This window comes from Cucumis sativus, chromosome 1, assembly GCF_000004075.3.
Source record: "Cucumis sativus cultivar 9930 chromosome 1, Cucumber_9930_V3, whole genome shotgun sequence".
Classification (NCBI taxonomy): Eukaryota; Viridiplantae; Streptophyta; class Magnoliopsida; order Cucurbitales; family Cucurbitaceae; genus Cucumis; species Cucumis sativus.
In genome coordinates this window covers 28,708,990-28,735,769 of record NC_026655.2, presented here as the reverse complement: position 1 = coordinate 28,735,769, position 26,780 = coordinate 28,708,990, and the positions used below count along the sequence as shown (strand labels likewise).

General features: G+C 30.9%; 3 protein-coding genes across 3 annotated transcripts; all 3 read left to right on the top strand.

Annotated features, from left to right (window-relative positions):
* Positions 1-8,594: 8,594 nt before the first annotated feature.
* LOC101219474 (aluminum-activated malate transporter 2) lies at positions 8,595-16,924 on the top strand. Its single transcript, XM_004139089.2, has 6 exons — positions 8,595-8,908; positions 10,322-10,462; positions 10,568-10,840; positions 12,062-12,168; positions 16,197-16,340; positions 16,468-16,924. Exons 1-6 carry the CDS (start codon positions 8,635-8,637, stop codon positions 16,867-16,869), a joined length of 1,341 nt encoding a protein of 446 aa, XP_004139137.1. The 5' UTR covers positions 8,595-8,634; the 3' UTR covers positions 16,870-16,924.
* A 3,829-nt stretch (positions 16,925-20,753) lies between these two features.
* On the top strand, positions 20,754-22,610 carry LOC101202993 (chlorophyll a-b binding protein 8, chloroplastic). Its single transcript, XM_004139027.3, has 3 exons — positions 20,754-21,057; positions 21,612-21,673; positions 21,845-22,610. Exons 1-3 carry the CDS (start codon positions 20,914-20,916, stop codon positions 22,458-22,460), a joined length of 822 nt encoding a protein of 273 aa, XP_004139075.1. The 5' UTR covers positions 20,754-20,913; the 3' UTR covers positions 22,461-22,610.
* Positions 22,611-23,322: 712 nt separating this feature from the next.
* On the top strand, positions 23,323-26,423 carry LOC101202755. Its single transcript, XM_004139026.3, has 2 exons — positions 23,323-23,879; positions 26,076-26,423. The coding sequence occupies exon 1, from the start codon at positions 23,384-23,386 to the stop codon at positions 23,876-23,878; it is 495 nt and encodes a 164-aa protein (XP_004139074.1). The 5' UTR covers positions 23,323-23,383; the 3' UTR covers position 23,879; positions 26,076-26,423.
* Positions 26,424-26,780: the final 357 nt, after the last annotated feature.

Sequence of the window (26,780 nt, the reverse complement as noted above, 5' to 3'; positions counted from 1 at the left end):
TTGTAGTGTAAATATAATAAATTTTCATGTTTAAATGATATTGATTCTCATATGTCACGTCTCGTCCCTAATGTCACTTTATGCGACAATGTGGAGACCCAAATAGAAACTCAACGCGTATCTCCCCACGAGATAGGAAGATAAACACTTATGAAGTAAAATTACCTCAACAACCAATCTCAAATTCAATTTAAAGTTTAACTTTAACACTTAATTCAATGCAATAAAATATAACAAATAGCTTCTCTTTACTAACTTAACAATATGCGTTCTATAATACAATGAACATGGTCTCTTTACAACAAAGCTTAAAACATAAACAAAGGCCTTCAACACGTAGCACAACTACGCTTCACTTAAACCCCTAGCAACTCGCCTTACTCATCTTTACGTGGTCTCAACGCCTTAAACCTAGCGAAGGAAAACTTAAACCATAAGTCAAATACTTAGTGAGTGATGCTTTTGGAAATCCTTTTGGGTAAATACATTTTATTTCATAAACAGTTCATAACACCTCTTTTCTACAAACATATCAATCACACATTGGTCTTTGCTTATTCATTTCCACCAAGAACATGAATCATTCCCACGCATAGACCTAGAATTCAATTTATCAGCATCCCATGAGGAATTTCCTTAGTTCATTCCCGTTGGTTAGGCCGCCAAGCTCAATACACTCCTTTTACACATTGGACGGCTTCAGCTCGCCATGCAATCCTTTTCTACATGGTTTCCTTTACTCATTATGAATACACATAATAGTTAGCTCATTGATAGAAATAAAGCTAATGGCTTACTTGTATACAAGCATCACAATCATCAATAAAAAAAAACATTAGTTCATAAGCTCTCTTTTCAATTAACAACATAAACATCAATAACAATAACATATAATACAGTACACACGTACAATATAAAACTGAGAAAGAGTGCTTTCAAAATATTTTTTTCTTTTAGAAAAATCACTCACAAAAACATTTAAGTTTCCTTCCTTTCAGAATACCTAACTTCAACTCCTTCTCACCTAGCCCTTCCTTAGCAACTCCATACATAGTAAAATTCTCAGAATAACAATACTTCCTTTAATATCTCTCAATCTTATTTATACTAGTTCTTTAATCTGACTATTCATCACCAAGCTTCTCTTAGCTTGCCACCTCCTACTTACTCTTTGCACGTGTTATCTCATAACCCACTAAGACATGCATCTAACTTAAACTTAACATGTAGCCGCCTGTCAACTCAAGATAAGACATTTCCTTGAAATTCTAAACTCTTCTTCGCCTATTAGCACCTCACACTACAACGTCAAAACGCCTAACTCTTAGCGTTGGATGCGTACTTCTTCTTACCGCACCGTCAAGCTTCAACTCCAACTACTACATAGAACACCTTCTTCAAAATATTTAGTTCCAAAATACTTTTAAACAAAACTCTTCCTCAACAAGACTCTTTAATTCCAAACCTCGACCTCACAACTTTTCCCCATTTTTGAAGTTTTGTCCCTGAAATTCTACTCCACAACCCTTTTTCCCTTGTCTAACACTGAACCTCCTCGCGTAACTTGCTGGGATGACTAAGCAGCCACTCCTATTTGTGTTGGTTCCTCACTAACTTTGGCCTTCTCTTGGCATTCACTTTGGTAATGTCCAACTGGTCCACAATTAAAACAAATATGAATTTTTCGCTTATAAACTTCTGAGTTTTTCTTACCACACTCTATACATCTTAGATGTCGATCACCAAACCAATGCGACCCCTAACTAAAAGAAGATTTGACCCACTTACTTATTTCTTCACAACTCTTCTTTTCTTCTTCTCTACTCGCCATCCAAATGGACTTCTCTTCTTTCAAACTCTTTTCTTCTTCTTCAGCCAAGCACCTTTCAACTTGAATGGTCGCCTCAACAAGCTTAGAAAAGTCTGACCAATCCACACTCCCTGTCGTTGGAGTCTGAATTTTTGTCCTCAAACCTCCCTCAAAACGCTTATACTTATCTTCCTCATCCATTATAAAGGTTACCGCATACTTTGCCAACTCAGTAAATTTCTTCTCATACTCTGGGATAGTCATATCACCTTGCATCAAGCTAAAAAAATTCTACCTCTTGGCATCAACAAACAAATAGGGATAAAATTTTTCCTAAAACTTCTCCTAAATCCTCCCCAAAGAACAAAGTCTACTTCTCTTGCTCGTGCGACATAGAGAATCCACCAATCTTCAGCACTACCTTGCAACAAAATTGTTGCCAATTTCACTTTTCTTTCTTCGTACCACTCCAGCACCCCAAAACATTTTTCTCCAAAATTCAACCACCTTTTTATGCGTTGATCCTTCAAAAGTTGTTACTCCCAATGCTTTCAATCTTTCAATGCTAAATTTTTTTTATGAATTGCGTGCTAATTTATGTACCATCCTCTGTGCAACTCTATCGAACAATGCTTCTTCCCTTAAGTTTTTGTTTGATATTCCTACCCCTTAAGTTGAATGTCTATTTGTCCCTTATTGAGAGTGGGTATTCAATTGATTTTATGCGATAAATAATATAGCTATAGATTCAAAATAATTAAGTACATACCAACAATTTAAAAAAATTATAAATATAACAAAATCTATCCAAATCTATATCATTGATAGACCATATTGCAAATATTGGTATGTCATTGATAAGCCTTTAGTGTCTATGAGCGATAGAAGTATATCACTCATAGACTTTAATTTGTTATATTTGCAATTTTTTCAAAGTGTTGCTATGTACTTGATTATTATTCATAAATTTGATATCCACTATAATTATCCTTGATTTTAAATCGAAATTATTTTCAATAAAAAAATGAATTTAATATTATTTTATATTTTTTAGTAAGAGTTAGTTCTTAACACACTCTAGGAGGTGGATGGCTTAAATATTTTTTTGATTTGGATGTAATTTGAGATAAGGGACTTCTACCAATTTTGGGTGAACCCAAGCTAATGATAGGATTGTGTAATACACATGAAAACATGCTTGAAACTATTCTCACATCATTTTCTCACTGTCAAACTAGAGAATACAAAAGAAAATTTAACTAAACTTAGAACATCTAAAGTTAAAGTGTTTTAAATTGAGACTATTTGGAACCAAAGGATATAAACTCTATTTATTGTACTTGCACCCTATGACAACATCTACTATCTTTATCAACAAATTATAACATTCACACCTTAGAGAATTGTAGCTCACTCCACCATCCTGATCAGTATACCACTTGGAATAATACTACTTTTCAAGAATTTTCTCTTTTTCATCACAAACGGATAAACTTTGTTGAAATTTATGGTGCAAACTTTTACCTACATGAATCGCTTGAAAGTTTTTCAGTCATCGACACTACTTCCTGATTCACACATTAACTTTCATAACTGTCAAGTCAATGTCATGTGTTAATTAAACTTGAGAAATCGGTATTATCACATCCTTTATCATGATAAAGCAAACACACTACAAGGATTAAATTCATATTTTTCTTTAAAAGAAAAGATATGCAACATCATGACATGGAAACAACGTTAGGATCTAATTTGTAGCCCTTTAAATGAACCTACACTATTAGAATATTCCTTTTCATGTGTCCATATTTTCTACATTCCCGACCACCCTTTTTGAAGACAAACTCTTTTTTCTTCTTCCAGATGCTATCTATTAGTATTGAATCCTCATATGAAATTAATCCCTTCACCATTCGGTCACTTATTTCCTCTGAAAACATTTTACTAGTAGCCTCAGCAAAATATAATGTTTTCTTCAAGTAAATCAAGATTGGCTTTTCATGTGTTAATAAGGACATAGAAGGGGGAAGTGAACAATATAAAGTTTGAAAGCCTTATCTTCATCACCAATCTTCATCACCAATCTTCATTCTATTCGCAATAATTATTTAAATGTGGTTAAACAGTCAATTATTAACCCTAAAAAATGATACCGATGATGACAATTAACCCTGAAATTCAAAGTCAGTTCTTTTAAAATGGGTTTTAATTATGTAGTTTATTGCTTTCTTTAATACACTCGTACCCCCTCCATTACTAGTTGAATTTATTTAGCTTGGATTAGCAAATTAAGCATTCTTGTGGAGATAATACTTTAGACATCCAGCTACCATACTACTTATCACTTCCGAAGTTATCGACCACTTGCAAGATTAAGATCAAAGAAAACACATATCTAACCAAAAAAAAAACGCGTTATCTCCACTATATTAGCTTTTATTATATCTACTTCCAAACTCTATTCTATATTTCTATTAATTAACTTTGGAATTCTTGCATATATTAGTTAGATAGATACAACTTGTCTATTCCTTTACTCTCTATATCATCTTCATGGTATTCAATTTGTCTTGCTCATCCACGTCATATTCTCTAGACGTCTGAATAGAAAATATATTATTATAAAACCTATGAATAGTTTACGTTTATTTCATCTTGTCTTATTCTGCACAATTCTAATTTCAATCTCTAAAATTTGAAAAACTAATCACTTGAGTTCATTTGACCAATGAAACAAAATTAAGTGCTTCAAAGTAAGAGACTCAACAATTGAAAAAGATAGGAAGTATTTTATATATGGATTAATTTGTGCAGCTTTTGTATCAAACTTACAAAATATGTCTCAAATGTATAAATTTGTTCAAAATGTGTAAAGACTCTGCTAGAGAGATTACAAGCATTTTTCCATTTCATGTTGTTGTAAGAGGACGCATGCATTGATTTTAAATTAAGGATCTTAGGACAAAAATCATCGTTGACAAAAAAAAAAAAAAAAAAGTCAAAATCATCATGACGTCCGAAACAAGACAAAAACTATCTACAGCAGACCTAGAAAAGCATTTAGTTCAGATCCATTAATTGATTATTTGATAACATGTATTTTGTCTCAAAACACTATTGGACAATAAGAAGAGTAATTCATGTGTTAATGAGAAGTCCTTTACTCAATACGGAATCTCTCCATATGGTTCATTTTAGTTGGAATCTCTCCATATGGTTCATTTTGTGTTAAAACTAAGTGTTGTTGTAAATCGCCTAAAAGGAATGATTCGTTGAGAAGCCTTAATGCTTAGATAGAACGCGTGCTTTTTTGCCTTGTATCTCGCGTAATGTGCTGCTATCTCGCATGGTCAGAATGCCTTCTCTAGTCCATTCCCATAATAGTTAAATCACCAACGGGTCAGAACGCCAAAGGATCAATTCACTAAATGTTCAATCTCGCGTACTGATCAAAATGCCTAGTGATCGCATTGCTTGTCGCCTGGTTAGAAAGGCTAATGATGAAAATGTTTTGTTAAAATGTGTACTGCAAAATAGAAACAAATTAGAAAGTGGCTGAGTTGCAAATCTCACTCTCTTTAAGACGTTTCGCGGCTCTGCTCTTTTGTGCAAACATATTTGATCATTCTATTATCCATAGGATAAAACAACTTCGTTCTTCAATCAGGATTGCATTGAAACTAATCAGAATTCTCAATACTCAAATAGACACTATAAACTTGTAACGAATATATAGTGAGCGGGGAGAAACTATAACAGTCATAATATTAGAAAAACCGATTGGTAATTACAATTTAATTTGGTTTCGGTTTTGGAAAGTTTAAGTTACCAAAAAAATTTATAATATAAGAAAATGGTTTAGTAAAAAATATATTTTTATTCTTCTCCTCTCCTTGCCACACCCACCCGATGGACAAATGACAGCACACGTGTGGAGATATCAGCAAACCTACATTTGTCTATCTCCTCCCATCTTCTAATACTTTGATGTCCTTAGGGTCCAAACCCATAAATCAATATATGAGTTTATAAAAGAGACTTTCAAATAGCAACGTGGGAATGCATGTTTAGAATAAAATAATAATAAATATTTGCTTAGTCAAAATTTTCATTTAACACAAGGAATATTTCATTGAGATTTATAGTTTCTAATACCATTATTTGTCAATGAGATGAATTGTTAAAGTTATTAAAAAGTGATAAAAAGGAAAGCATCAATAGCAATAAATTGAGATGAACCTTCGGTTAATCAATAGTAGGAACAACTAATAATACAAATAAGTAGAGACAGTAGGAACACATTTTACGCATTTTTTTTTACAGAGGAGCACATATTTATAAGTTTGAAGACATTATGATCTACATCATTGAATATTGCATTTAAAGTCCAAGAGTTTCCAAAAGATGCTTCATCCTCTTCTTTAGACCAGGATATCTCTGGTTTAAGATTGACTTTCCCAACAACATCCTTAGTAGATGGATATTCCAATCAAGCAATCATAACTTTCCAACACTAATTGTCAATAGATTTCTTAAACACAATCATCCGAGCTTTTCAGTAGGCATAGTTTGCCCCATCGAAAACAATGGATCTTGTTGTTGAAGTTCCTTCACGCACATAATCCATTGAATGCAGAAAACCTTGCTTTGATACCAAATGATAAAATAAGTAAAGTGTCAACAACAGTAAATTGAGATGAACCTTCAGTTAATCAACAATAGGAACGGCTAACAGTATAGATAAGTAAAGACAATAGAAACATAAGACATTGTTAACCTAGTTGGATGACATAGCATCTACGTTTGGATGGTCTTTGACCCAAGATCAGAGATTTTATTACTTTGAGATACAAATCATAAGTGCAGTCTTAAGATATTAAGTATAGAGTTTACACATTATATTCAATTCTTCACTCTATATTTTAAGTGATACAATTCTACTGAAAGTATAACTATCATCACCACGCCCTGGATAAAACAGTCTCATTTTTCAATTAGGATTGCACAAAAACTGATCGGATTTCTCAACACTCAAATAGACACTATAATGCTCGATATACGACAAGGAGAATTTTTGGGAGAGAACAAAATCGTTGTGTTATTTTTTTATCTTTTATAAAAGAGAAGATTGAAATGAATATATAGTGAGTAGGGAGAGACTCCAACGGTCATAATATTAGAAAAACAGATTGGTAATTACCATTTAATTTGGTTTCGATTTTGGAAAGTTTAAGTTATCAAAAACGTTTCTAATATAAGAAAATGGTTTAGCAAAAATAAATTATTATTGCTCTCCTCTCCTCACCACGCCCGCCCAACTGACGGACGGCAGCACGCGTGTGGAGATATCGGCAAACTTACATTTGCCTATCTTCTCACCTCTTCCAAAAGTTAGGTGTCTTTAGGGTCCAAACCTATGAATGAATATATGAGTTTATAAAGGAGACTTCCACATTTCTATCTAAACAATGTAGGAATGCATGTTTAGATTAAAAGAATAATAAATATTTGCTTACTCAACTTTTTATTTAACACACGGAAGTTCGTGTTGAGATTTATATAGTCTCTAATACCATTATTTGTCAATGAGATGAATAGTTAAGTTATTAAAAAGTGATAAAATAAGGAAAGCGTCAACCATAGTGATTAATATATAAATGAACCTTCAGCTAATCAAGAGTAGGAACAGCGAAAAGTGCAAATAAGTAGAGACAATAGGAACACGAGACATTGTTAACCCAATTCAATGACGTAGCATCTACGTCTTGGAGGTCTTTGACCCGAGATCAGAGATTTTATTACTTTGAGATATAAATCATTAGTGCAGTCTTATGATATTAAGTAAAGAGTTTACACATTCAATTCTTCACTCTATACTTTAAGTGATACAGTTCTATTGAAAGTAAATTTATCACTACTATAATTCAAGGATAGTTTAATTAGATAAAAATTTCCCCTCAATAATATATCTCATCAATCATCTAATTAAGGAATTATTGCCGGGAAGATCTCCTTCTTAATCAAGCATCTCATTAATTATCTGATTAAGCATTAATACTTCTTCAACACAATCAATTTTTCGATCTTCATGCTAACGTTGAGATAGGTGTTCTTCAAAGAACACAGTTGATTTATTTCAATAAATTTTGATTACATACTTAATACTTCTTCTTTTCTTGCTTCACAAGTTTTCCACCATAACAAAATTGAAGATTTTCTTTCTTTGCACATACAAAAAAATCAAATAAAGATGATTATATATCATTCCAATATCCTCTCTTGTTCCACAAATAAAAGCAAATAAGATTCATAAAGTCGTTCCTTTATAATATCTTGAGATAAGATAATTAAACCAATGAGGCTCTATGGATTAGTATTATGTAGAGGAAATCAATTATAGACACTAATATAATTAGATCTGCTCTACATAGATTAAAAGAATATATTTTATATAAAATATATTCTCTTAATAAAATATTAACTTCAAACACGGACAAAATTACTCTGAACAAATATTTTATCGATTTTTGAATAAGGGCCCACAAAAAATCTAACAAAAAGTGTTGAAACAAATGATGTTGTCACAATTATTAAAGAGAGTTGAAACAAATGTGATTGTTAAATTCATACCATCACATGAGCGTTAGTGAAATTAAACTATCAAAAGGCAATAAAATTTTAAACCTAAGTCAAAGGGTTATTAGAATTAACACACATCAAAAACATTTACCTATAAAACCAAAGAATGAAAACGTAACCATAAAACCCACTTCCAAACCACTAAAACTCCAAAATCTCCCTATCTATATCCTTCTAAGATTATAATGGTGAAGGGATCTGAAGAGGTATTAACAAGTGATCACCATGGTTGCTTCAAAGGCAAAGCTTGTAACGTGGAAGAAAAAGTGGTTGAATTAGTAAACAATACAAAGAAGGTGGGCAAAGACGACCCGAGAAGAATAGTTCACTCTTTAAAGCTTGGATTAGCTGCCACAATGGTGTCATCATTTTACTATTTCGAACCTCTCTACGATAGCTTCGGCGCATCTTCGATATGGGCCATCATCACCGTTATTGTCGTCTTCGAGTTTTCTGTTGGTAAGTTAGCATATAATGCACACAGTTGTTCAATCTTCATTTTGTTGAGAGTTTTGGTTCAGAGGACTATGAAGGCCTCCCAAGGCATACTAGTAGTCTTCTATGATTCTTCCTCTTTACCTTTGCCTTTTTCTTCCTTGAACTGCTTTCCCATTATTTTCTCCTCTGATTCCTTTGTTTTCTTCCTATATTCTAGAACTCTACTAAAAGGTGGGGGAAAAAAAGGCTGAATTTCTAAATTTTCAAAAAAATTTAAGTAGTTCAATTACTTTTTCAACTTTAAAATAAATTTATTATAGAACATTACTAATCCCAACCATTCTGCTTTTGCTATCTACTTTCTACCAATATTTTAAAATAATGACTTCTATAACTTGTTATGTTATAAAAATTTGTTAATATTTGAAGTGTTTACTTGAAAATTTCATGTCCCTTCCAAAGAAACGATGAGCAAATACGGAAAAATTTGAAATAGTTAGTGCATAGAAATTTACAGTTTTCAAAATTATATTTGCATAGTGTTTTGTTTTAGAAAAATGACATCCATACATAGAAGCCGATCGACAAAGAAAGCAACAAGTCAAAAGAATAACATCCAAAATCCATCTCAAATAGTTAGAAGTCCAACTATATCGATCGAATGTCTTTCAAAATAGAAGAATTACATAATCAACCAAATTTAAAATCCACCTACATATAAATATTCGATGTTTCAATATTTCAATATTTATCCAACACTTTTCATCTTCTTCTCCACCTACAAGGTTTTGAACCCATAACTTAAGCAGTTGGATCAAATTTCAATCCAAACTCTTAAACTATGCTACGAAACGGTTGGGTATATATTTATACAACAGTTATACTATATATATATATATATATAGTATATGTATGTATAATAAATATGTCATGTTTTGGGAATTTAATAAGTATATATCATTAACCAGTGAATTTTAGTTTACACATTGTAGTCCTATAATATAATTTAAAATCCAAGGTCTTATTAATTATTTTTTTTATTGAAACAAATATTATAAAATGCTAGTATAGAAACACAACCCATGACTTAATTGATCTATAAAGTATTGGTCGACTCTTCGGAAAAGTAAATATGTAGGGAGATTAAATAGAAATTAATATGGACAAAAGCAAAGAGTGAGGAAATATATATATAATTTATAAACATGTTTTTCTTTTTTTTGAAAAGGAAAACATACTTTTTTTAGTTATTCTACCTACAATTTTATCATTTATTACCTACATGCTAAGAACTATGTCAACTTTTAAAATTTTAATAACTAAAAGCAACATGTTTAAAATATAATTTTTTAATAATTTTGGAAAACAAAGTATAGTTAATTACTAAACAGATGTTACATCCCACGTATTGATGGGTTGTTTTGGAATAAACAGGAGCAACGCTTGGAAAAGGGTTGAATAGAACGACAGCCACGTTAGTAGCGGGAGGTCTAGGATTTGTAGCTCATTACATTGCAAGTATTAGTGGAAAGATTGGACATCCCATATTGCTAGGGATCTTTATATCCATAATGAGTAAGTAATCAATTTATATAATTATACTAATTGTTTCAACCTCAATTAGATTCAACAATTTAAACAAATGAAAAAGTTCAATATATTTACTGTGTTGTTATTCAGGTGGAACAGCAACATATCTTCGATTCTTCCCCAAGTTGAAGGCGAAATATGATTATGGGCTTTTGATATTCATATTGACATTTGATATGGTCGCAGTGTCTGGTTATAGAGATGATGAGATCTTGAAATTGGCTTGGCATAGGATTGCTAACATTCTCATGGGTGGCTTTATTGCTGTGGTTGTTTGTATCTTTGTTAGACCTGTTTGGGCTGGTGCTGATCTTCATCAATTGGTTTCTACCAATATTCGTAACCTTGGGATATTCTTTGAAGGTGAATCTTCATCTTTACTTTAAAAGAAAATACAATGTCTTGACATTATTTTATCTTATGGAAGAGATTATTACGTAGGACTATAATCACGCTATACACAGTCATATCGATCTATGAAAGAAAAACTGAAAATTTTAGATAAGGTCACTTGGGCTTTTAGACCCTAAAATTTTGCTTATTTAGATCTTTGAAATTTCAAACTCGATAGTTTAGCCTCTGCGGTTTAGGAAAACTTTGTTTTTCATCTCTACGGTTAACATTTTTAGCCAAGATCTATGGTGATTGCATTCATTGTCTTATCATTGTCGCCTTTTCCCTTCTTATTTCATCTTTTGTCTCATTTATCGTATCAACAACTAAGAATAATAAAAAAGGCTATTTTATTTTTTAGGAAAGTTATATAAAATAGCACAAAATTAGGAACGAAAAATATATCACAAACAAAAATAGCAAATAAAGTTTTTTAAAATATCGAATCTATCCTTCAGTGGCGGTTATTGATAAAAGCATCACTAATAGCCCATTTCTCAAATAGAAATTAAGCTACCACTCATAGCATCTATTAGCAAGAGCAAGTTGTATATAGTAGCTATAAATTGCTATTGACAATTAGTATCAGTGATAGCTTTCCATTTCAGAAAACCGAAAAAAAGCTCTCCATAACAATAACAAATAGAGAAAGTTAACAACTAATAGCAGTTATGAGTATCAACAATTATAGCAACAATCAATGATAACGACTGATAGCAACTATCAATGCTATTCACTAATTGTGGCTATTGGTGATAGCTCTCAACATGAGAAAATAAAAAAGAAATTGTGTCAAACAGTCATTTCTCAAATTAAAAACAATCACTGATAGTAAACATCTATAAGTGATAGATGCTATCAGTCGTAACTTTGAATTTGAGAAATTTAGAAAGGAGAAATCCAAAACGGTGGATGGACGCAAGTTTTTTTTTTATCTCTTATTAAATTTTGGTGTTATATGTACCATTATTATTATTTATGATAATGTTTATATATATAGTTTGCTTTAAATGTCATTTACAATTAAGGGGGAGTAATAATAAGAAACTTTCTTTACATACCTCTCTCCCTTTGATAGTTGGGTGAACTATATGTAATTGAAAGTTAAAGAAAGGAAATAAAAAAACAAGTTAAGTCAAACATGGAGCATAAGTGTAATTATTTGATATTTATATACGTGTGAAATGGCAGGTTTTGGGTATGAATATTTTGGTGGATTGGAAGGAGAGTCTATTTGGGGAGAAGATGTACTCAGCTATAGGGCTCTCCTTTCTTCTAAACAAAATGAGGAAGCTTTGGTAAGTACTATATACATCTATATATTACTATTTTAGTGATAACCCATAATAATTCACTTTCATTCCACTTTTCTCTATTCTAAATATCATTTTAGGACAAAATTTAAGTTTTAATAACTAAATCTAACATTTATTAAAAATATATAATTAAATTTTTTGTTTATTTAAAGTAATTACAACTACTAAAACAATATTTTAACAATCAACACGTGTTTGGGATAAGTATTATCCATCCGTATAATAGTTAGCTCTATTTCAAAACTCTTTCATTCACAACAATATTTACTTGCTACCGTTTTTTCTATTTTATACTAATCTTTTTTCTTTATTCTTTACTGGAGTGTTTATTATTTCCTTTCCAAATTAAAATAATTTATCCCTCAAACACATATTATTATAATTCAAACTAAAATAACTTACCCTCTAGATACAAACTTCTTATCCAAACGCTCCCTATTGTATTGTAAATCTTAATGAATTGGTTTAGTAAATATAAAAATATATATTAAATTTTATAAATATAACAAAATACCAAAATGTTTACGACTCTGTAACAAAATCAAAAAATCCATGAAATCGACTAATTTTTTAAAAAATATTCTAGGTTTGTCATTCTTTTCCATCTTCTTTTTTTCTTCTTCTTCTGCAATTTTTCTTTTTTCTTCAATTGTCTTTCTTCTCTTCTTCTGCAATTTTTTTTTATAAATTATTGAAATTATAATTTTTGTTATCAATCAATCATAAATATTGTATTATTTTTTATTAATACAATATTGGTACACGGTTGGGATTATTTTTTATTAATACAATATTTATTAAGTGTTATTTAAATTCAAGATCGTGTACTAAAAATAAAATATCTTGAAAAAAAAATGTTGGGATATTGGTACACGATTTTAGATTTGGGTAGCCAAATCTAAACCACCGTGTACCAATTAAATATATTACGCACTTGAGTGGCCAATTAATTGTGTGTTGACCGTGACATTTTTGTTATTTTCTAATGTGGGTCTGTGAACTTTTTCTGTTTTCGAAATTGTTCTATACAGTATAAATATTTTGTCGATTTGTTATATTGTTTAAAATCAACAAAGAAAAATGTAATAAAGGTATATGATGAAGATGGACTTGTTGAATGTGTAATACGTGTGTTTGAGTATGAGTTAACAAGTCAACTAACTTAATTGTTCTAAAACAAGTTGACTTGAGATTAATGTTATAGGTTATGATTAGGGTAGAAAAAAAGAGAGGGATTGAGGTTAGGTTTTTGTAATAAAGAGAGTTGTAGGAAGAAAAGTCTTGAATTGTCGCACCCCTTCAACAATTATTTGTATCCAAAATTCATTTATTCTCATATCAATATATTTAATACTTAATTAATACTCATTAACACTAAATTAGTATAATTTAGTTATACTAAACATAATATTATTTTCAAAATAAGCCTAATTCAAGTAACATAATATTTGTATTATTAATTTTTATTTATTATAATATAATTATTTATATTTTATACCATTTAAATGGCTTCCCAATCATCATTTCATAATTAAAATGTTAAGAAGAATAATTTTAAAATTTATTTTAAGATTTTGGTGTGATCAATTCTCTAAATAAAATAATAATAATAATAATAATAATAAACAAATAAGTATAACCAAGGTTATGTAAATTTTAGAACAAAATGCGAAAAAATTTATAGCTCGTACAATGAAAAAAAACTCATCAACTCACCATTGTTCTTTCATAAGTTTCATATTTTTGCCTTTGTTAGTTTTGAATTTTTTAGGATGATCATTCTCGAATTCATGCACATCTTTTTCATATTCCCCTTTTTCACTATTTCTTCCTTTCTTCTTTCAGAATTTCTTTCTTCTTTGTCATCTCTCATCTTCTTTGTTTTTTTCACTACATGATCATGTATGCCAAAATATAAACGATGATCGTCTATCTCAGATAGACAGAGATAGATCACTATCACTATCTATCCCAAATAGATAAGTGATAGATTTAAACAATCGTTTACCAAGATCTAAATTATCGTTTATCAATATCTAAATAATCTTGATACAAGATCGTGTACTAAAGATAATTTAGATTTGGTACAAGATCGTTAAATTTTGTACAAGATCATGTACATAGATCGTTTAGATATTGTTACACAGTCGTCTATTCCAAATTGATAGAGATTGGTCACTATCATTGTCTATCTCATATAGATAAATAATAGATTCAAACGATCATTTACCACGATCTAAACGATCCGTGTAGCAATATCTAAATCAATCTTTTAGACTATATTATATACAATTGTTTAAATTAGAAGTTTTTTTGAACTCGTGTGTGGTCGATTAATATCAGGTATTTTTGTTATTTCACGTTGTAGGTTTATGGACTTATTCTTTTCTCAAAATTGTTTTATTCCGTGTAAATATTTTGTATTTTTTCTTTTTTGGAAAAAAAAACCTATAACCAAAGTATATATTAATGAAATAATAAATTTGATATTGGGTGGACGCTTAGAAAATAAAAAATTAAAAAAAAAAGTTAAATCTAAAATCTAACATCTTTCATCTTTTCAAGTCATAGAATAAATTTAAAAAGTTATTTTAATTAAATTAATAAATAATTATTTTTATCAATTAGCATAGGTGGGTTATTTTAAAAAAATGTTATATTTTAAAAAAAATTAGAAAAAAGGGGTGATATGGAAAGTATTTAGAAAAATACTTTTTTATATATATATATAATTTCACCCTGTTCTCTCTCTCCCCATTAATTGTGTTTTTTCTTTCTCCTTTTATATATATATATATCTTTCCATTATTACTCAATTACTTTTTTTTTCTCTTTTTTTAGTTTTCCCATTATTACTTAATTGTTATTTTTTGTTTTAAATAAATTCACATTTTCTTTTCTTTTCTTTTTTATAATTTTCTCATATTACTTAATAAATTTTTAATTGTTCTTTTTTGTATTATTTATTTTTCTTAAATTACCGTTAAATACATCCATTTAAATTTTTTTACATTGAAATCATTCTATCTTATTTTAGGTTAAAATATCATTTGGTATTTGTAATTTGATCTTTGTTCGACTTTGGTTAATGTACTTTTAATTGTTTAATTTTTCACCATTATTATTTATTACTTTATATTTTTAAATTTTTCATTTTAATATAATTTTTTAATAATTTATTATTTCACTTCCATATTTTTTGTAATCTATTTGACAATTTTTTTTAAAAAAATTTAGTAGCATGTTTTCCTTCAAAATTGATTTAACAACCATGTTCATGATAATTTGATAATTTTGTAATAATTTAGGGTTTAAGGAATGATCTTTCTAAAATTGACGTAATTAATTTTTATTTTTCTTTTTTCTTTTTTCTTTTATTATTTTGGATTAATATCATACTACTATTCTTAAATTGTTACCGTTTTAAAAAAATGATTCAAATATATAAAATTTAAATTTAATTAAAGCATTCAAAAGAACAAAAAAAATTAATAATTTATTAAGTAATAATGAAAAAAAAATAGAAAAGACAAGACTGAATTTATTTAAAGAAAATAAATAAAATAAAATAAAAGTTAGTGAGTAATAATGGAAAGATATAAAAGAAAAGAAAAAATGCAATTAATGGGGAAAGAGAACAAGGTGAAATTAAAAAAAAAAAAAATTGCTTGAAGAGATACATTAGGCCAAAATTGTCACCCCATTTCTCTAAATACTTTTCATATCACTCATTTTTCTTAATTCTTTTTAAATATATTCCTTTTTTTTCAAATAACTAATTAATTCTTTTTTAAATATATTCCTTTTTTCAAATAACTAACCATAAGGCGTTAAGATTTTTACACGATAATTGATTATGCTTTGAAACATCATATCTTACTATACATGTGAACACAAGTTCAAATCAGATTTAAATATAATTCAAATGACATGAGTCTAACAAAACGATCGTTGTTGAACAAATTAAAAATATAAATCAATTTTTTTAACTCAAATAAAATTGGTTGTAGTGTTTCCAAGCTAGATGGGAGCCTCCTCATGGAATGTTTAGAATATGGCATCCATGGAAGGAGTATAACAAGATTGGAAGCTTATCAAGGGAATGTGCCTACCGCTTTGAAATCCTCAACTCTCTCAAAGCTCATACAATCCAAGTAAGTTCGGCATTGTTTAGTAGATAGTGTGGCTTATATATACTTTTTCTTTCAGACTTACTGTGAGATCAGTAAATATGTGTTTGTTATATAATATAGCTTAACAAATTCACCTTTATTTCAACAGTCACCCTTGGAAATTCAGAGGCAATACCAAGAGCACTGCTTGCAACTATGCATTGAATCAGGAAAAGCTTTAAACTCCATAGCAATGGCAATAAGAGATATAATTCCACCTGCCATGGCCAAGTCCCACACGGAAAAAGCAAAGGAGAAGGCTGAAGCACTCATGTCTTTGCTAAAGAGTAGCCATTTTAATGGTGACATGAAGATGGTATCAACTACAACTTTGATTTATCTGCTCATTGATTGTTTATCTTGTGTCGAGAAGATTGTTGATTCTGTCCATGACTTGGTTTCGCTTGCTCGGCCTAAAACCACACATCCTCCGAAGCAGGCTGGTGTAATGTCGACAGAGCAAAAGGCTCCTCATAACATTATCATTACTCATATTCAAATTGCAGAGTAGGAAATGTGAGAACTTAATAGAGAGGTTAACGTATGGAGGCTTGTGTTGTTTTTCACCCTTTGTTTTTAAATACGAAGATTGAGAAGAGAAATTTCTGTTTTTTATAAATTTAGGTTACCTGATTTCTAACATAAATACACTAATTAGGTAACCAAAAGTTAACATAAACTGTGAATATAAATCTCCAATACAGCTCAACTATCTTGAACTAGTACTATCGACCTCTAGCTGAGTTTCCCATATAGCTCAACTATTTTGAACTTGTACTGTCAACATTGAGACCTAAGGTTCGATCCCTCTACCTCACCTATTGTAAAAAAACAATCCATTGAGAAAACTAACCATTCTAACTAACAAGTATTTCATAACAAGCACAAAGCAAGAAATTAGAGTCGAGAAAAACCTGTCTCTACCAATCGCAACTTATTTTATAAACTTGTTTTTTCAAAGCTATTTCAATGGATTGTCAAACACTTGATCATTTTCAAATTTATAAATATTTCAAAAAGGTCCAAACACATACACCAAAACTCCCGCTAGATAACGTGGAGTTGGTAATATTTGTTTAAGATTTGACTTCTTATTTTCTGAGATGTCTTTGCATATCAGTGATATTTTTATAGCAAAGTGTTTGTATAGAAAATGTGGATTCCGCATAATATTTCCTCATCATCGGGATTTTCTATCAGCAGTGTTATTTGCTGATTTCCTTCCATATTCAGTGTGTGAATGCACGTTTTGGAAAGTAGGGTGCTTTTTTCATGATTTCCGTCTGCTTATTTGAAGAACACTTAGTCCTCGGACTGGCTAGGGTTGGTCATTTGGTCTTTCTTGGATTAACATTGTATTACTTCATTGTAAGTGGATAATCGTGTTATTGAATCATAAATTTCATATCATTTACAAATTGTCACATCATTTATCGATTAATTAATGAAAAAATACAAATAATTCAACTTGAAACTAAATTAAAAGTTGACATGTGTTTCAAATCAAAATTGAAGACATAAATCAACAAATTAATCCTTATGATGTCACGTGTTTTCATTATAATTGTTTGGGTTAAATAAAATTAATTTGGTTCAATTTGAGGTTCTTTCTAGTTTTGACTGGTTAATTAAACTAGATAATCATTCTACCATTTTTCTTTCTTGAATTTTCCACTTCATGTTAAAGAACGTCATATAGTTTGTGTTGACATGCTAGAAGTAGTTTATGCTCCCCTATTATATAATTTGCTAAATGAGATCATTGGACTGTAGTTTATGTTTCTTTCATTTTCGATTTTCTTTGTTGATTTTCTTTCTGTTTATTGGACAGTTTACATAGAGGAATTAAATTAAGGGATGAGGGGAATTAAGGGCCGGAGGGATTGGGGGAAGGGGGAATTGAGTGCTTTATGACAGCGTTTTAAGTGTAAATACTTCATGTTTTTTATTTACTTGTAAATTATTTCAAACTCGAATGAAGTATTTTAGAACCATTATAGCATGTCAAAGTTTAGTGCTTTATGTTTATTTTCTATATATATTGTTTATATGTATTAAATTGTTACATTATTTGGTTCATTACGATCCCTTGTTCATTGTTTGGTAGGAAGTATTTTAGATCCACTATGACATGTGAAAGATTAGCATCACTCACTCGTGGGATTGTCTCGTAGGAAGTTTTGTGGGATGACTAGTGAATTGATTTAGGTACAAACTTTCTGTTTTTGTTTACTTGTGAATTGATTTGCTTTAGAAATGTTCTTTAGTCATACTCTAAAATGAGATTTTATTTTTTGACTAAGTTTGGAGGAATCCATTGAAGCAGTGAAACTATATATATTGGAGCAATTGATTAATATAAGACTTTTTGTATGGTTGGTAGCAAAATTTTGGTTCCAATGTACTTATTTTAGGCAGCTTGTTGGTAGCAGTACAAGAACAAATTTCTCACCCAAGATTCGAACACTCCACGATATAATATGATCAGACTTATTTGAATAATGTTCTGGGATGCAACTCAAACATAAATTGCAAATTCACGAAGCTCTCAAAACAAGTACAAAGGCTAAGTTTGATTCATCGTCCAAAACTACTTTAAAAATGCTATAGACAAGGCTTAAATAACCCTCTCAATATTATAACCCTACAACATTGTAAAAAGACTAAATTAACCTTACGTAAACATTATTAAAAATTATAAAATTGAAAAAATAATTTTATAATCAATAATTTGATGAACCTACCGAAATTGAAATGGAAGGGATTTTGTGAGGGAATAGTTGGGGCTTAAGAAGTAGAGAAACATGATCGTCTTTCATCTATGATTATATTGGATTCCATTTTTTTTTTTTTTTTTTGTAATTGAAGATGTTTACGGGTTTGATCGTGAACATTAAGTTTTGATAAATTTGCAGGTTTGATGGTGAACGTTAAGATTTGAAACCTTTTCAAAACACTCGCATTTGAAAGGAAGTTGAAAAATATGAAACAAAAATGGAGAAGTTGTAGAGTATTTGACCATACATTTCATATTTGTTTATTTTTTATAATTTAATAAATTTACGTAAAATGTTATCATCAATACAATAATTTTTCCTCAAATCCTTTACTCTATTAATAATCAATATATATATATATATACAAAATCCAAACTTTAGTTTAGAAAATCTTATAGAGTTTTATCCATTTTAATGCTTAGTATTGATTTCACAACATCGTAAGTTAGACTTAAATTTGAGTTTGTGTGATTTATTAATTTTGTTTTATTTTATAAATTTTACTGCAACTCAAATTTTACGACAACCATTAATAAGGGATCAAGGACAAACATTACTATAGGTTGAAACTTATCTTCCTACTAGACAATTATAGGTTGCAATTTTTTGATACACTATCATTTACATTTGATCATTTAAAATTGGGTAGCGAAATCTAAACGATTGGGTAATCAAATCTAAATGATTTTTTTCAAGATATTTGGGTACACGGTCGTTTAGATTTGATCGTTTAAATTTGGGTAACAAAATTTCAAAAAAAAAAATCAATTTTTTTTGTACAAGATCGTTATATTTGAAAAACAATCGTTTATATTTGTCAAACGACCGTTTAGATTTGGTATATAATCGTTTATATTTGGAATACAATCGTTTAGATTTGATCGTTTAAATTTGGCTACCAAAATCTAAATAATTTTTTAAAGATTTTTTTGTACACGATCGTTTAGATTTGACTATCAAATATCTCAACGATCTTTTTTTACAAACTTTTATATTTTGAACAACCAAATAACAGTTTGAAAAAAAGCTTTAAAAATAAATCTTTTATATTTGGTACATTATCTTGAACCAAATAACAGTTTGAAGAAAAAAGAAACTGCGAAAAAGATCGCAGATTTGAAATATTTCAAAAAAAAATCAAGTTTCATGGATACTTTCATTTTGTTATACGGATCGTAAATATTTTTCAGAAATCATATATAGGGCTCTATTGTAGATAGGATTTAAACCCAAGACCTTGGGATTATAAAGACGAGACACAGAGATTATACCAAAGACAAAATATAGTAAAAATATGTATAATTTAAGATATATTATAATTTGACATTTCAAAACTAATATTAAAATATAAAAACTGAGAGTATGAGGGAGGCACGTACAAAATGAGAATGTGAAGGAGGCACGTGGCCTGACCCCTTACCATGGTTATATTTAGGAAGATTAAGATTTAAAGATTTATGAAAAATGAGGTAGGGTAAGTAAAAACGTAGAGGTGGCACGTGGAAACTAATAAGTGAAAAAAGAAGTGGATGAGAATATCTCTTATCTGAAAGCCATGATATCCACGTGGAGAGTTGTAGTTGGATTGTAAGATCCCAACCCAATCTAAAACATGGGACACTCCAAATCTCAACCATAATTTGGATTCTAAAATCTCCCTCTCTTCAACCTCTTAGCTTATCTTATTCTTTCCCATTTCCATTTTATGATTCCTATTTCTAATTCTCAGCTCTCACATCACCACTTCACCAACCCTCTCTCCAAATACAAAGCCTAATATGGCCACTCAGGCTCTTGTTTCTTCTTCTTTAACCTCTTCAGTGGGTGCTGCCAGACAGAGATTAGGGGCAAGGCCTTCTTTTGGATCTTCCAGGAAATCAGCTTCTTTTGTTGTTAGAGCTGAAGCCACTCCTCCTGTTAAGGTTGCTTTTCTTTTCCTTTCTTTCTTTTTTATCTATTGTCTTGCGGGTGGGTTGTTGACTCACCAAGTTTAATATGGTTATTATAGTGGAAAGATCTTGTGTTCAATGAGTTTTTCTACTTTTCAAGCTCTGCATCTGAAAGAGTGTTTAGAATGTAAATTTATGTTTCTTTTGTTCTAAATCTATACTATGGTTCTGACGTTTGTTGGTGAAAGACTTGACCTCTTACTTCCATCCATCCTAACAACAAAAACATTTGAGAGCTACTGTCTTTTTAATTTTTGAATTTCAGTTTGGTATTTTAAAACATTTATAGAAAATGGACAACAAAACCAAGAGACGTACAGGTGAAGTAGTAGTTATAAATTATAATTTTAAAACTAAAAAACTAATCGTCACCAGAGTCTTAATTTAGTTTTTGAGTAGTGATTGAGCAGGGGCTCATTATTGAAGAAGGGAGAAATAACTTCTTTCTACTTTCTCCTAGTTCAAATCGTATTCGGGTTAAGTAGTTTAGTTGCAACTTGTGAGATTTATTATTGTTATTATTGCAGCAAGGAGCAGACAGGCAACTCTGGTTCGCTTCAAAACAAAGTCTTTCTTACTTGGATGGAAGGTATTACAAAAAGTTCTATCACTTCTTATTATTTTTCATATTCTAAGTAACAATAATCTTATCAAATAAAGGTTTAAAATAAACCATCTTCTTAAAGTCAAAAAGCTTTTCTACAAATTTAAACTAAGTTACTGGGTGATAATTTGAATTACTTTGGTGGTTTTGATTTAGTCTGCCAGGCGATTTCGGGTTTGACCCACTGGGGCTATCTGATCCCGAAGGCACAGGAGGGTTCATCGAGCCAAGATGGTTGGCATACGGCGAAGTGATCAACGGAAGGTTTGCAATGTTGGGAGCAGCAGGAGCCATAGCCCCAGAAATCTTTGGATCACTGGGGTTAATCCCACCAGAAACAGCCCTCCCATGGTTCAAAACAGGGGTCATCCCACCAGCAGGGACCTACAACTATTGGGCAGACCCTTACACACTCTTTGTATTTGAAATGGCTCTGATGGGCTTTGCTGAACACAGAAGATTTCAAGATTGGGCCAAGCCAGGATCCATGGGAAAACAATACTTTTTGGGCCTGGAGAAGTTCTTGGGTGGATCAGGGGACCCAGCTTACCCTGGCGGGCCATTGTTCAACCCACTAGGGTTTGGGAAAGATGAGAAGTCAATGAAGGAATTGAAGTTGAAGGAAATTAAGAATGGAAGGCTTGCAATGTTGGCAATTTTGGGTTACTTTATACAAGGTCTTGTTACTGGTGTTGGACCTTACCAAAACCTTTTGGATCATTTGTCTGACCCTGTCAACAACAATGTTTTGACCAGCCTTAAATTCCACTAGAAGGGTTTATATATGAATTGTAATTTGTGTAATGTATATTAATATGGATCACAATCCCCTTTGGGTTGCTTTGGAGCTTTCAAAAATTGTTTCCCCCCACTCTATTGTAACATGATTTGAGGAAAAACTTTTCTCTAATATTTTGCATCTTCCTAGATCTTTCTAAGAGTATGGACATATATATTACATATTAAGTATATTTAAAAATTGGTATAAGATATTTTATGAGGAAACAAATGTTAGTCACATGCTAATAGAACTATTATAAAGTAGAAAAAAGAGTTCAAAAACAGGAAAAATGGAATGCGTAAATTGTGGGTATTATAATAATTTGCGTTTGGGGGTGCAGAATGTTATAGTATGAAATATTATAGTCGGTGTTTGGAGTGCAGACTATTATAGTATATCTTATTATAATATATTTTAACCTATATATTATATTAAAACAATGGGGAAGAGAGAATGGGAAGAGAAAGTAGAAGGAAGAAGAGAGAGAGACGAGGTATTTGGAGAAGGAAACACAAAGAAAGCAGAGGGAATGAGAGATGGGGAGTGAGGAATGGTGAGATGTGAGAAAGGAGGGAGTGAGAAATAGCATTTAAAATAGAAAGCGTACCCAAGTCAATGGCTTAAACAAGATTAGATAATTAAAAGAGGTAATGGGTGGAAATGGAAGAGTTGATATTTGGGGGCACAGAGTGATTGGTTCTCACATGGGCTCTTGTAAGAAGATCGTTTTTGTTATTTTATTACGACTTAGTTACGAGATAATCTTCATCAATTAAAAACTCATTCAATGTAATGAATTATTGAGAGACAATAGGAAGAAATATTTTATCACCTGTTGGCATCTATTTAAACATGTTTCAACCAAGTAAGCGGCAACCAATTTTCTCCCCATTTTCTTCCTCAAGACTCCATCAATGGCTTCCTTCTCCACAATCCTCTCCCCATTCTCTCTCTTTCTTCTGATTCTCCTCTTTTCCACTCAAACCCACCTCTCCTTTTCCGCAAGGGATTTTCCCCTCAGGTCATCTGATATCCACGATCTTCTTCCCCTTTACGGTTTTCCAGTCGGTCTCTTACCCGACAATGTCAACTCCTACACTCTCTCAGACGATGGTACCTTCGAAATCCAACTCCAAAGCAGTTGCTATGTCCATTTCTCTGATCTGGTCTATTACGGAAAGAATATCAAGGGGAAATTGAGCAATAGGTCATTGAGCGATGTTTCTGGGATTGAAGTCAAGAAGCTCTTCGCCTGGCTTCCTATTACTGGAATCAAGGTTACTCCAGACTCTAAATCCATCGAGTTTGCGGTTGGGTTCTTGTCTGAGATTTTGCCGGTCAGCATGTTTGAGTCCATTCCTACATGCAGAAGGAAAGCTTGCCTAGAAGGGAAAACAGAGGCAATGTGAGGTAGTTTTGATCTCATCTTCTTGAAATTTACTGTTTTGGAGACTGATTATTTGCTTGTTCTGTTTTAGATGCAAACTCTTGATTTTGAATTTCCAGTTTTATTTCTGTTTATCAGTCTGTTTGTGATTCATGGATCTGAAATATGAAATAGTGACAGTCAGTACTAGTAGTATGCTTGTTCTGAGATTTGGGTTCTGTGATGTGATTTGAGTTTTGGTTGACTAAAATAATTGTCCTATGATCGATGAGAATGTCCCATCTAATGACGTCACCTAAAGCTTCTCCAAATTATCAGTATTGATATCTATATCCAAAATTATCAAAATCAAATTATCGATATTGATTTTATGAATTTGTTGACGATTATTTATTTCTGTAAGTAAATAAAAAGAATTATTAGGATTATTTAAATTAATAATTAACTTGTTTTTACTTCTAAAATTAATAGATGAATCAATGGTATTTCTTCTGACAAGTAGTTATAAAAGATGTTAGATAGGTCCATGAATTAATGGTTAATGAATCTTTAATATGTATGTCAAACTCTCCAATTTTCGGACCCAATATATCAATGTATTTCAATAGATAAAGCTATGGTGGCTGAAAGGGAGAATTGTTTTTTCACCAAGAGATGTTTTGTTCCTGAGATGTTGGACAATATGAAATTTCTCCACTAGATCCAATGGGATGCCAACTCTTTCATTGTGAACTATCAGATCTGCTGGAATTTGTAAAGGAGTTGATTGAGAATGATTGTCTTTTGTACATTGAATTTCATTGTTAATTGCAGTTCCTAGTCAGAGATCAGACGAGGTAGTTTTTATTCAGGAAGTTAAGTGAATGCTTATTGCTTCAATAGATAACTTTTCAGTTTTAGAAAAATTTAACTTCTTGTGATCTCTAATTTTGTTAATGCTTATTGCCTATTATTACTTCACTGTGTTGTTTTCTCACTTTCCGATGGCTTTTTAAAACAACAATTTATCGGCAAGCAAACTTAATCTTTAAAAACCAGAAAATAAAGTTAAGGCTTAACCAAGCTCAGAATAGGACTATGACAATATTTATCTAGAATCAAACTCCTGATTTCACAATGTCTCATTCATCAAGTGAATGATGGAATTGGATATGAAGTAAGTGATTCAGCTACAGAGTAGATGGGACTCTGCTGAGGTTGCAATCTGATCAGTGGAGTGATTATAATACACTTTAGGACACATTTTCATGTAAAAAAAAAAAAAACAGATTAACTGTAAATCATGGACAATTAGTTTTCTTATCTCTTTTCTTTCTTTTTTTCTCCTCCAAAGTAGCTTGTTTTTAAGAGGGGTGCTTTTATAGAATTATTGGGTACCTGTTTATCGGCTACCTTTCCATCCCTTCAGTTTTGCTGCTAGAGAAAACTGTTCTTCTAATTCTGTCATCTCATTCTAATGCTTCCTCATTAACAAGACTCCTTGAGTTCAAAAGGAAAGGGAGTTCTTTGGAAGGTTAGTACCATAGACATGGCTTATACAGTTTACTTATGAGGTGTTTGTCTCTAACTTCTCTTTTGTTAGAAGATATAGTACTACGGATTTGAGGATATTGGGGAACATGAACTCTTTTTAATGTTGATTCAATACCTCTAAAATGGTTTAAATCTTCTTTTATCCCCCAAACTTTTTATGTTTACTCTATATTTTAGTCCCTAAACTTGGTTTGAAAGGCCATTTGATTCCTTGTCCTTACTTTTGGATAAATTGTTTAAGAAAATCGCTATCACTATATTTGTCTAATCTATGAATATTTGTAGCAGACAAGTACTTGAAGCAACGTATAGTAGGTTAGGTTTTGAGTTCTTAAAAGATTTCTAATTTTGTTGATGACTGGTGAAAAATGAATGTGAAATACAAGATTATGGACTTAACAAAATGTTTAAAAGTTTAAGGAACAAAATAGGCTATTTGGAAGATTATATTTGAAGGTTAGAGACGAAGGTGACCTTTTAAGATATAAAGAAGCTCCTCCTATTTTTGGGTACTTCATTATTAGAAGGTTGTTAATTTTGTTTCCTTGATTGTTTAGCAAGACAGCTTTAATTTTGTTTCAAGATATTGTTGTCTTGTCATGTATTGATTTAACTGTAAATAATAACCATCCTAAAAATACTTGGTACTGTCTTAGAGCTGATATTAATATGTTTGTCCTTTGCAGGTGGAAATAATAGCTTTCCAAAACGTTTATCCTTTTCATCGGGTGCAGAGAGAAGCATGTTGGTCTTTGCAAGAAGAATAATGTAATCTTTGTTTTTATGTCATAAACCTACGGTGTTCATTTTGAATCTTTTTCCTACATGTTCGTCTATATCTATATATCATAAATATTCTCACATGTTTACCTAATGTTTCTTTCAATAATATTATCCTTTTGTGATATGTAATCCATAATTTGGCGTGGCTGGGAGACGAGGAAGTGGGACAAAAATTAAGTTAGTTCAATGCATAAATTCTTTAAATAAGGGGGAAATCGCTATAATGCAAGTTAGATCCTTTTGTCGTTGAATTTTCACAAGTTTACTTTCCTAATTGATATTTACTTTCATGCAATCAATCTCTACTCAACCCCGTTACGTGGTTCAAAATTCATTTGTTTGAGGAATCAGTGTGCTTACTGTGATCAATCCAAACTTCTCATTAAAACTAAATTTTGGTGTGTGATTCGGTTTATTATTTGGCACGAATTTGGAAGACAAAATCCGTCCGACCAATTCTACAAAACTATTTATTGCTTTTGAACGTCTAACCCTTCACACCTAACTTAAACAACTCCCCACTTGGACACCTAGCTTCCTGTATTGCATCGTTCTCATCCTTGGCACCAACTTTTCCAAGGATGGGTCTTACAGAATTAGCGTTGTTA